The sequence below is a fragment of the Phocoena phocoena genome, chromosome 1 (assembly GCF_963924675.1).
Source record: "Phocoena phocoena chromosome 1, mPhoPho1.1, whole genome shotgun sequence".
NCBI classification, from domain to species: Eukaryota; Metazoa; Chordata; class Mammalia; order Artiodactyla; family Phocoenidae; genus Phocoena; species Phocoena phocoena.
Window position 1 is genome coordinate 78,578,512 of NC_089219.1, and position 12,929 is coordinate 78,591,440.

The 12,929-nt window shown below is 35.4% G+C and overlaps 1 protein-coding gene across 3 annotated transcripts in view; it reads left to right on the forward strand.

The window, feature by feature from the left end:
- Positions 1-12,929, forward strand: part of PKN2 (protein kinase N2) — an 85,577-nt gene that overhangs the window by 20,717 nt on the left and 51,931 nt on the right. For all 3 annotated transcript variants that reach the window (XM_065885762.1, XM_065887145.1, XM_065886460.1), the window contains exons 3-5: positions 3,666-3,783; positions 4,115-4,260; positions 4,351-4,564. In XM_065885762.1, the coding sequence (XP_065741834.1) occupies positions 3,666-3,783; positions 4,115-4,260; positions 4,351-4,564 (478 nt within the window). The remainder of the gene's footprint in view (positions 1-3,665; positions 3,784-4,114; positions 4,261-4,350; positions 4,565-12,929) is intronic.

Genomic DNA, 12,929 nt, shown 5'->3' on the forward strand with positions numbered 1-12,929 from the left:
AGCTATTTTAGAACAAAATCCAGAGTCCTTACTGTGATTTTGCAAGTTCATACATGATTTACCCCTGGCTACCTTCCAATCTTATCTTCCAAAACTCTTTCATTCTCTCTCATTACCCTCTAGCCATATTGACTTCTTTGCTATCTTTTGGACATACCAAGGACACTTTTACCTCAGGGCCTTTGCATTTACTGTCTCTGCCTAGATAGCTCTTCACCCAAGTACTTTCATGGCTTTCTCTCTCACTTCATTACAATCTCTACTCAGATGCTGCCACTTCAGCAAGCTCTTCTTTACTATTCTATGTAAAATAGCAACCCATGTCTTTCCTTATCCCTTTCACTGCATTACCACTACCTGAAATAACAATCAATTTCTTTATCATCTATTTTCAACATTAGAATGTAAATTTCATGGCTAAGTAGTACCACTGGTTTTCAGAATAATCTCTGAGGAGTTGATAAGACATGCTGAAGAAATGTTTCCTGTTCATATATTCATATGACAAACTAAGCTATTTATTAATATCTGGGGTTCTTTCTAGCCTCTATCACTTTTTTTTTTCTTTTTTTAAATGCTTCCAAGTCTTTTCTTTTTCCTCATTTGAAAGTATGGACCATCTATCTAGGCCTCCCTTTCTCAGATCTTCCAAAATTGACATATTCCAGTCTTAACCTATATTATATATTAAAAGCTCACAAAATTTTTCTGGATTCCTTCCACTAAAACTGATCCCATCTTCCTGTGAATTTTTCTGTGACTGCTTTTAACATTCTGTTACATATAATAATATCTGTATCTCTTCAAACTATAAGTTTTGTAGGGTAGCATTCTAACTGATTAATCTTTGTATTTTTACTGGATGTGGCAACATTTAATTCATGCGAAGTAAGCCATAAATATGTGATGGAAAAATAAAGATAATGATTGGTTTATTTATTTCTGAAAGCTGTGTGTATAGTGTAGTTTATATTTATAATATCACACTATGACTTTTAAAACAAAAAGTTATTTTTTATAAAGTAAAAAAGTATAATTTGAAAATATAAAATGTACTTTATTTTTATTTATAATTGTAAAATATTGTACATTTGAAATATAATTACTTGTAGAATGTAATATGCTAATTACTAATAGTTAACGACTTTATCTAGTCTGTTAGTTTGAACCATATGAAATTGCTGTTTTTTTAAGTTTAGAATTAGATATTGGCATGTTTATATGGTTCAACCTATATATGTAAAAATCTTCTCATAGTTTTAGCATAAAAGCCAGTATTTCTCTAATATATAAACCAGTTCATATGCTTTGGATCTAGCTTTCCTCTTCAACATATTAGGTGCGCAACACAAAAATCCATCGAATGCCTGAAAACATAAAACTGACAATAAAAATTCATTGAATGCTGGAAAGCATAAGACTGACATGTAGTAACTGTAAATTGCCTGTGATAGGTAATATCCAATGTCAGTTTTAAAAACCTTTATCATACTTTGACATCTATGTACATTTTCCAGAAATATGTGTGGGAAAAATCATTTACTTTTTAAAATGAAATACAGATGCTTTTCCTTGCACGTTGAATTAAAATAGTTAAGAAGGGCATTTCTAAAGAAGTAAATGACAGAACTACTGTCTTTTTGCATAGTGATAAAATAATAAAAGGAGTAGCTTAATTGAAAAGCATATATAAATATTTATACTTTTACATTAGAACTTCATTGAGATCCTGTAATTAATCATTATTTTTATTCCTCTAAAAGAGAACATTTTAATGCCAATCATATGCTAGGCAATATAATTTTAGTTTTATCTAATGCTTACAGAAGCTCTGTATTTTAGAGAATGGTATCCCTGCTTATATAGTTTCTTCAAGAAACCTATTTGTCCCATTAAATTAGGAGTTTTGAAATACTAACTTTTTCTCTTACTCTAATCTGGTCTCAGAGAAATGGAAAAGTTATTTCATATCTTCAGTTTGATGTTCCTAATACTGGATAACAAGAGGAATTAAAAAGTATTTTTATTTTAAATTTGGAAGGTTAATAGGTATATTCATAAAAACATATCTAATGAGTCATAGACAAACACCAGATTCAAGCTAATGTTCTTAATGGTAAAGCATAATTTTAAAAAAGTATAGTGTGTGTGTGTGTGTGCTTCATGTTGTAAATGAATATTTAAGGGACTTAGTAAACTATTTAAGTTCGACTCAATGTGAAATCCAAATATTTTATTTAATAAAGAACAAAATCTGACCAGAAACTCTCTCCTAAATGAGTGACCATGGGAACAGGAGAGAAATGAAAGAAAAATTCATAAGTTTGCTAATTGCTTTTTCCTCCACTGTATATAACGTGTTTAACTAGTTATATTGGTGTTTAATGTGATATATATCAGCTCACTTTTTTAATGTGTTGTATTGGTGTTTAATGTGATATATTTCAGCTCACTTTTTTTCCCTCGTATATATTGCCTCTCCCATCACAAGTATCTCCATCCTCCCCTTAATTCAGTGTCATGCTGTACTGTGTGTGTTTGATTTATTGATATGATGCTGCACATCTGATGCTTGTCTCTTAGCTAGTAGTTTTGAGTCTTCTGGAGAATATAGGTTGATTGTATGCTATTTTATTTCCAGATTAATACTGACTGCCTTAGTGATAAAAGTAGAGTTGCTTAAATAATATGCAAAAATTGGTCTTTCTTGTGAATAAGTGCTTCCTAACTTGATGCTTAGTTTTATCATTTCTTTTTTGTGGATTGAAGCCTACTAGACTTTGACAACTAATATAAGTAAGTAGGAGATGGCATTAACTTCTGTTACTTTTCTCATGAAACGTTTGAAAAAAATTCTGTTAGTTTTCTGTGGTTGCTGTATCAAATTATCACAAATTTAGTGGCTTAAAACAACACAAATTTATTACATTACAGTTTTGTAATTGAGAAGTGCAAAATGGATTTCACATTCTGGAGGACATAGGAGAAAATTTGTTTCCTTACCCTTTCCATCTTCTAGAGGCTGCCCATATTCCTTAGCTCGTGGCCCTCTTCCTCTGTCTTTGAAGCCAGAAACAGTGGCTCCGGTTCTTCTCATGTGACCTCCTCTTCTGCCTTCCTCTTCTACATTTAAGGACCCTTATGATTACATTGGGTCCATCTGGATAATCCAGGATAACCTCTGTATTTTGAGGTTGGGTGATTAACAACCTCAGTTCCATCTGCTATCTTAATTTCCCTTTCACATGTAAAGTAACATTCACAAGGTTCTGGGGATTGCCACATGGACATCTTTGAGTTGGGTCATTAAATGGTAAGTTTTTTGTGATTCAGTATTACTGGAACTAAACTGGGAGGTAGGACAGTAACATTATTTCACTTATATCGGGACCTTTCTTGAAGTCTTTAGACATGATAGAAGTTTATTCACTATAACTTACTCCCTAACTTTTAACTAATGGAGTTGTTTTTCTTATTTTTCACCCTATCAGTTTGATGCCTTTCAAAATAAATGTATCTACCCCAAGTACATATATTATAGTGCTCACAGTATTCTTTTGACCCTTGTTTTTCACTTGCTGATGTCATTTGATCTTACTTAGAAGTTATAAAAATGGTTTATTTGTCTCTGTAGCTGCTTACCTTTTCAAACTTATTCTTAATAGGATCGGAAACTCCATGGCACAGCTCAACAGCTGCTCCAAGACAGCAAGACAAAAATAGAAGTGATACGAATGCAGATTCTTCAGGCAGTCCAGACCAATGAATTGGCTTTTGATAATGGTGATGGAACAGAGATAAATTGTCATTCTTATTATTATGGGCATGTATAGTGCTAAATAAATTTTAAGGAAAGAAGTGGTGGTTCAAAATTAAGGAGGAGGAGACGTTCTGTTTTTTTATCTTGAGTTTTTATCTTTGAGTTTTGATGGCTAAGATGAAAGGCTGTATTTTAACATTGTGTCTATTAAGTATTACTTCAGTGTTTATTGACTTTTAAGAACTAACTTAATGTTTTAAGAATTTATTTCTTTTTCTTGAGTTTTAATCCCTACGTATTAGAAAGTCAAACAAATGGTTCAATTAAGTTTGTTTTTTTTTTGTCCCCCTCTAGCCAAACCTGTCATAAGTCCTCTTGAACTTCGGATGGAAGAATTAAGGCATCATTTTAGGATAGAGTTTGCAGTAGCAGAAGGTGCAAAGAATGTAATGAAATTACTTGGCTCAGGAAAAGTAACAGACAGAAAAGCACTTTCAGAAGTAATTTTAAATAAAAATTTTAACTTAATAAATATGTTCGTCAAAGAATATAACTATTTAAATGACACCATTGTCTTTTCCCTGTTTAAGGCTCAAGCAAGATTTAATGAATCAAGTCAGAAGTTGGACCTTTTGAAGTATTCATTAGAGCAAAGATTAAATGAACTTCCCAAAAATCATCCCAAAAGCAGTATTATTATTGAGGAGCTTTCACTTGTTGCATCACCAACACTAAGTCCACGTCAAAGTATGATATCTACACAAAACCAATACAGTACCCTATCCAAACCAGCAGCACTAACAGGTACGTAGCATGTATCATCCTGATTTTTTTCTTTTTTCGTTCATTTTTAATCTACATCTGGTTCTGGTTTAATAAATGAATAAAAATGTGTTTACAGGATTTTTAAATATTGTGGTAAGATACACATACAAAATTTATTATTTTAACCATTTTAAAATACACAACTCATAGGCATTTAGTATATCCACGCTGTTGTATAACTATAACCAGTTTCTAGTTCCAGGGTATTTTCATCACCCCAGAAGGAAACTCAGTACCCATTAAGTAGTCATTCCCGATTCCTCCTTTCCCTTCAACCCCTAGCAATCAGTATTGGCTTTCTGTTTCTATAGATTTGTCTATTATAGATGTTTCCTATAAATGGAGTTATATAATTTGTGGCTTTCTGTGTCTGACTTCTTTCACTTTCTGTACTGTTCAAGGTTCTTTCTTCTTGTAACATGTATCAATATTTCATTCCTTTTTATGGCTAAGTAATATTCTGTTTTACAGGTATATATCTGGTTTTATTTATCTATTTGATGGACATTTGGGTCGTTTCTACCTTTTGACTACCGTGAATAGTGTTTCTATGAATATTTGTGTGCAGGTTTTTGTTTGAACACCTGTTTTCAGTTATTTAGGGAATATACCTAGATGTATAATTACTAGGTCATATGGTAATTTTATGTTTATGTTTTTGAGGCACCATCAAACTGTTGTCCATGGGGGCTGCATCATTTCACATTGACAGGGGTTCCAATTTCTCCACATCCTCAACAACACTTGTTATTTTCCCCCTTTTTTTTTTTATTATTGCCATCCTACTAGGTCCGTTATTGACAGTGAGGTAGCGAAGTTTCCAACTATTTTTGTAGACTTTCCTATTTCTCCTTTCAGCTATGTAAATTTTAGTTTCATATATTTTCAGGCTCTGTTAAGTGCATATATGTTTATAATTTTTATATCTGCTAAATGTATTGACTATTTTATCAAAATATAATATCCTTTTTCTCCTGTAACAATTTTGGATTTAAAGTATTTTGTCTGATGTTACTTACTGTTTACATGAATATCTTTTTCTATTCATTCTCATTCAGTTGATTGTGTCTTTGGATCTAAAATGAGTCTCTTTTGGACAGCATATAATTGGATCATAGTTTGGGTTTATTTATGTATTTTAATCCATTCTGCCATTCTCTGCCTTTAATTTGAGCAGTATGTGTTTAAGATAATTACTGATAAAGTGTAATGCAATTCTGACGCTGACTCCCCAGAGTTAGGTCAAATTTCATAGGTTAATGGCACAGTCCCCCACAAGACTGTCCTCATTTCAGACACAAGCTGCCAGGTTGGAGTTTCCCCAAACACTCACACTTTTGACCAACTGGCTGCAAACTCAGGGGTTCCTACTACCACCTCATGCTCAGTAATTCCATAGAACAACTCACAGAACTCAGGAAAGCTCTGTATTTACAGTTACAGTTTTCTTATAAAGGCTACAAATTAGGACCAAAGAAGAGACACTTAGGGAGAGATCTGGCAGGGTACCTAAAGTTTCCTTGCTTTCAGCATGCAGCACCCTCTCAGAACATCAATTTGTGTCCCCAGCCAGGAGTCTTACTTTAGCTGTGAGTATTCAGAATTTTTTTTGTGGCTTTATTACATAGGAGTGATTGAATCATTGGCCACTTTGATTGAAGTCAATCTCCAGCCCCCAACCTTCTTCTGAAAGACCAAAGGTGAGGTTGATATGTGGCTCAAAGCATGAGCCCTCTAACTATGTAGTTGGTCTTTATGGTATAGCCAGCGCCCATTCTGGAACTGTGTATGGGCCTACCGAGAGTCACTTTGTTAGCATAAACCCACATGTGGTCTGAGGAGTCCACCGTGAATAAGAAAGATGTTGCTATTACTAGGGAAATTGCAAGGATTTAAAAGCTCCCTCTTAAGAACCAGGGAAATAAACCAGCCAAATTCATTATTATAGAACAAAGAAGCTTACATCAGCCGTTTTGCTAATTGTTTTCTGTAAGTCTTAATCTTTTTTTTCCTGAATTCTTTTGCTTTCTTTTGTGTTTGATTGAATTTTTCTAGTTTACCTTTTTTATTCTCTCCTTGTTTCCTTTTCTCTCTGTGTGTATGTGTGTGTGTGTGTGTGTATTTTTTTTTCAAATCTTTATTCACAATACCGTGTTAGTTTCTTTTGCACAACAAAGTGAATCAGCCACATGCATACATGTGTCCCCATATCCCCTCCCTCTTGAGCCTCCCTTCCATCCTCCCTATTCCACCCATCTAGGTCATTGCAAACCACTGAGTCGATCTCCCTGTGCTATGCTGCTGCTTCCCACCAGCCAACTATTTTACATCCGGTAGTGTATATATGTTGATGCTACTCTCACTTCATCCCAGCTTTGCCCTCCCACCCTATGTCATCAAGTCCATTCTCTATGTCTACCTCTTTATTCTTGCCCTGCAACTAGATTCATCAGTACCATTTTTTTTTCTTTTTAGATTCCATAGATATGCATTAGCATATGTTATTTGTTTTTCTCTTTCTGACTTATTTCACTCTGTATGACAGACTCTAGGTCCATCCACCTCACTACATATAACTCAATTTTGTTTCTTTTTATGGCTGAGTAATACTCCATTATATATATGTGCCCGATCTTCTTTATCCATTCATCTGTTGATAGACATTTAGGTTGGTTCCATGTCTTGGCTGTTGTAAATAGTGCTGCAGTGAACATTGTGGTATATGTCTCTTTGAATTATGGTTTTCTCAGGGTATATGTCCAGTAGTGGGATTGCTGTGTCATATGGTACTTCTATTTTTAGTTTCTTAAGGAACCTCCATACTGTTCTCCATAGTGGCTGTATCAATTTACATTCCTACTAACAGTGCAGAAGGGTTCTCTTTTCACCACACCCTTTCCAGCATTTATTGCTTCTAGCTTTTTGTTTTGTTTTGTTTTGTTTTGTTTGCGGTACACGGGCCTCTCACTGTTGTGTCCTCTCCCATTGTGGATCACAGGCTCTGGACACGCAGGCTCAGTGGCCATGGCTCACAGGCCTAGCCGCTCCGCGGCATGTGGGATCTTCCCAGACCAGAGCACGAACCCATGTCCCCTGCATCGGCAGGCGGACTCTCAACCACTGTGCCACCAGGGAAGCCCGCTTCTAGCTTTTTTGATAATGGCCATTCTGACTGGTGGTTGGTGACACCTCATTGTAGTTTTGATTTTCATTTCTCTAATAATTAGTGGTGTTGAGCATCTTTTCATGTGCCTCTTGGCCATCTGTATGTCTTCCTTGGTGAAATATGTATTTAGCTCTTCTGTCCATTTTTAAATTGGATTGTTTGTTTTTTTGATATTGAGCTCCATTAGCTGCTTGTATATTTTGGAGATTAATCCTTTGTCTGTTGTTTCATTTGCAAATATTTCTCCCATTCTGAAGGTTGTCTTTTTGTCTTATTTATGGTTTTCTTTGCTTTGCAAAAGCTTTTTTTTTTTTTTTTTTAAACATCTTTATTGGGGTATAATTGCTTTACAATGGTGTGTTAGTTTCTGCTTTATAACAAAGTGAATCAGCTATACATATACATATGTTCCCATATGTCTTCCCTCTTGCGTCTCCCTCCCTCCCACTCTCCCCATCCCACCCCTCCAGGCTGTCACAAAGCCCCGAGCTAATATCCCTGTGCCTTGGGGCTGCTTCCCCCTAGCTATCTACCTTACTACGTTTGTTAGTGTGTATATGTCCATGACTCTCTCTCGCCCTGTCAAAACTCACCCTTCCCCCCCCCCATATCCTCAAGTCCGTTCTCCAGTAGGTCTGCGTCTTTATTCCTGTCTTACCCCTAGGTTCTTCATGACATTTTTTTTCCTTAAATTCCATATATATGTGTTAGCATAGGTATTTGTCTTTTTCTTTCTGACTTACTTCACTCTGTATGACAGACTCTAGGTCTATCCATCTCATTACAAATAGCTCAATTTCATTTCTTTTAAGGCTGAGTAATATTCCATTGTGTATATGTGCCACATCTTCTTTATCCATTCATCCGATGATGGGCGCTTAGGTTGTTTCCATCTCTGGGCTATTGTAAATAGAGCTGCAATGAACATTTTGGTACATGACTCTTTTTGAATTTTGCTTTTCTCAGGGTATATGCCCAGTAGTGGGATTGCTGGGTCATATGGTCATTCTATTTGTAGTTTTTTAAGGAACCTCCATACTGTTCTCCATAGTGGCTGAACCAATTCACATTCCCACCAGCAGTGCAAGAGTGTCCCCTTTTCTCCACACCCTCTCCAGCATTTATTGTTTCTAGATTTTTTGATGATGGCCATTCTGACTGGTGTGAGATGATATCTCATTGTAGTTTTGATTTGCATTTCTCTAATGATTAATGATGTTGAGCATTCTTTCATGTGTTTGTTGGCATTCTGTATATCTTCTTTGGAGAAATGTCTGTTTAGGTCTTCTGCCCATTTTTGGATGGGGTTGTTTGCAGCTCCGTTTTTCTTTCTCAAGATTGCTTTGGCTATTCAGGGTCTTTTGTGTTTCCATACGAATTGTAAGATTTTTTGTTCTAATTCTGTGAAGAATGCCCTTGGTAGTTTGCTAGGGATTGTATCAAATCTGTAGATTGCTTTGGGCAGTATAGTCATTTTCACAGTATTGATTTTTCCAGTCCAAGAACATGATATATTTCTCCATCTGTTTGTGTCATCTTTGATTTCTTTCATCAGTGTTTTATAGTTTTCTGAGTACAAGTCTTTCTCCTCCCTAGGCAGGTTTATTCCTAGGTATTTCATTCATTTTGTTTCAGTGGTAAATGGAAGTGTTTCTTTAATTTCTCTTTCTGATTTTTCATTGCTGGTGTATAGGAATGCCAGAGATTTCTGTGCATTAATTTTGTGTTCTGCAACCTTACCAAATTCATTGATTAGTTCTAGTAGTTTTCTGGTGGCATCTTTAGGATCTTCTATGTATAGTATCATGTCATCGGCAAATGGTGACAGTTTTACTTCTTCTTTTCCAATTTGTGTTCCTTTTATTTCTTTTTCTTCTCTGATTGCTGTGGCTAGGACTTCTAAAACTATGCTGAATAAGAGTGGTGAGAGTGGACATCCTTGTCTTGTTCCTGATCCTAGTGGAAATGCTTTCAGTTTTTCACCATTGAGAATGATGCTTGCTGTGGGTTTGTCATATATGACCTTTATTTTGTTGAGGTACATTCTCCCAATGCCCATTTTCTGGAGAGTTTTTATCATAAATGAGTGTTGAATTTTGTCAAAAGCTTTTTGTGCATCCATTGAGATGATCATATGTTTTTTATTCCTTAATTTGTTAATGTGGTGTATAACATTGATTGATTTGCATATATTGAAGAATCCTTGCATCCCTGGGATAAATCCCACTTGATCATGGTGTATGATCCTTTTAATGTGCTGTTGGATTCTTTTTTTTTTAAGTGGCAGTAAAAAATATATGTGGTCAACATTGTTACTTTCGTTTGCAAATAAAAGAGTTGGGATGTATAGAAACCTGTACTTAACTTTTTATCAAGAGTACTTATCATCAGATTACTCCCATCCAGGCTTCTGCAGGTCTGGAATTTTCTTTCCACTGGATAGGAGTATGTGGTGGGAATTCCAGTTAACATTTTTATTAAAAAAAAAAAAAAAAGAATCAGCATAGTTAAGTTGTCTTAGTGTTAAGGATTTCTGTTTGCTAGTATTATGTTCATCAGTGATATTGGTCTATAATTTTATTTTTTTGTGATGTCTTTTTCTGGTTTTAGTATCAGTGTGATGGTGGCTTTGTAGAATGAATTTGGGCGTGTTCCTTCCTCTGCAATATTTTGGAAGAGTTTGAGAAGGATCAGTGTTAGCTGTTCTCTAAATGTTTGGTAGAATTCACCTGTGAAGCCATCTGGTCCTGGACTGTTGTTTGTTTGTTTTTGTTTTTGTTTTTTTTTTTTTGTGGTACGCGGGCTTCTCACTGTTGTGGCCTCTCCCATTGCGGAGCTCAGGCTCCGGACGTGCAGGCTCAGCGGCCATGGCTCACGGGCCCAGCCGCTCCGTGGCATGTGGGATCTTCCCAGACTGGGGCACGAACCTGTGTCCCCTGCATTGGCAGGCGGACCCCCAACCACTGTGCCACCAGGGAAGCCCTGGACTGTTGTTTGCTGGAAGATTTTTAATTACGGTTTCAATTTCATTACTTGTGATAGGTCTGTTTATATTTTCTAATTCTTCCTGGTTCAGTCGTGGAAAATTGTACATTCCTAAGAATTTGTCCATTTCTTCGTGGTTGTCCATTTTATTGGCATATAGTTGTTTGTAGTAGTCTCTTATAATCCTTTGTATTTCTGTGGTATCAGTTGTGATTTCTCCTTTTTCATTTCTAATTTTATTGGTTTGTGTCCTGTCTTTTTCTTCATGAGTCTGGCTAAGGGTTTATCAATTTTGTTTATCTTCTCAAAGAACCAGCTTTTAGTTTTATTGATTTTTACTATTGTTTTATTCGTTTCTATTTCATTTATTTCTGCTCTGATCTTTATGATTTCTTTCCTTCTACTGACTTTGGGTTTTCTTTGTTCTTCTTTCTCTAGCTGTTTTAAGTGTAGGGTTAGATTGTTTGAGATTTTCCTTGTTTACTGAGGTGAGATCGAATTGCTATATAAACTTCCCTCTTAGAACTAACTGCTTTTGCTGTGTCCCATAAGTTTTGGGTCATCATGTTTTCGTTGTCATTTGTTTCTATGCATTTTTAAATTTATTCTTTGATTTCTTTGGTGATCTCTTGGTTATTTAGTAGCGCACTGTTTAGCCTCCATATATTTGTGTTTTTTACAGGGTTTTTTTCCTGTAATTGATTTCCAATCTCATAGTACTGTGGTCAGAAAAGATGCTTGGTATGATTTCAATTTTCTTAAATTTTCCGAGGCTTGATTTGTGACCCAAGATGTGATCTGTCCTGGAAAGTGTTCCATGTTCACTGGAGAAGAAAGTGTATTCTGCCACTTTTGGGTGGAATGTTCTATAAATATCAATTAAATCCACCTGGTCTATTGTGTCATTTAAAGCTTGTGTTTCCTTATTTATTTTCTGTTTGGATGATCTGTCCATTGGTGTAAGTGGGGTATTAAAGTACCCTGCTGTTATTGTGTTACTGTCGATTTCTCCTTTCATGGTTGTTAGCATTTGCCTTATGTATTGAGGTGCTCCTATGTTGGGTGCATAAACATTTATAATTTTTATATCTTCTTCTTGGATTTATCCTTTGATCTTTATGTAGTGTCCTTCCTTTTCTCTTGTAACAGTCTTTATCTTAAAGTCTATTTTATCTAATATGAGTATTGCTACTCCAGCTTGCTTTTGATTTCCATTTGTATGGAATATCTTTTTCCATCCCTTCACTTTTAGTCTGTATGAATCCCTAGGTCTGAAGTGGGTCTCTTGTAGACAACATATATATGGGTTTTGTTTTTGTATCCATGCACCCAGTCTGTGTCTTTTGGTTGGGGCATTTAATCCATTTACATTCAAGATTATTATCGATATGTGTGTTCCTATTACCGTTTTCTTAATTGTTTTAGGTTTGTTTTTGTGGGTCTTTTTCTTCTCTTGTGTTTCCCACCTAGAGAAGTTTCTTTAGCATTTGTTGTAAAGCTGGTTTGCTGGTGCTGAATTCTCTTAGCTTTTTTTCTCTCTCAAAAGCTTTTGACTTCTCCATCGAATCTGAATGAGATCCTTGCTGGGTAGAGTAATCTTGGTTGTAGGCTTTTTCTCTTTCATCACTTTACGTGTATCATGCCCGTCCCTTCTGGCCTGCAGAGTTTCCACTGAAAAATCAGCTGATAACCTTTTGGGGATTCCTTGTATATGTTATTTGTTTTTCTTCCCTTGCTGCTTTTAATATTTTTTCTTTGAATTTAATTTTTGTTAGTTTGATTAATATGTGTCTTGGTGTGTTTTTCCTAGGGTTTATCTTGTATGGGACTCTCTGTGCTTCCTGGACTTGGGTGACTATTTCCTTTCCCATGTTAGGGAAGTTTTCCACTATAATCTCTTCAAATATTTTCTCAGACCCTTTCTTTTTCTTTTCTTCTTCTGGGACCCCTATAATTCGAATGTTGGTGCATTTAATGTTGTCCCAGAGGTCTCTGATACTGTCTTCAAGTTTTTTCATTTCTTTTCTTTATTCTGCTCCTTGGTAGTTATTTCAACTGTTTTGTCTTCCAGCTCACTTATTTGTTCTTCTGCCTCCGTTATTCTGTTACTGATTCCTTCTAATGTATTTTTCATTTCAGTTATTGTGTTATTCATCTCTGTGTGTTTGTTGTTTAGCTCTTCTAGATCTTTGT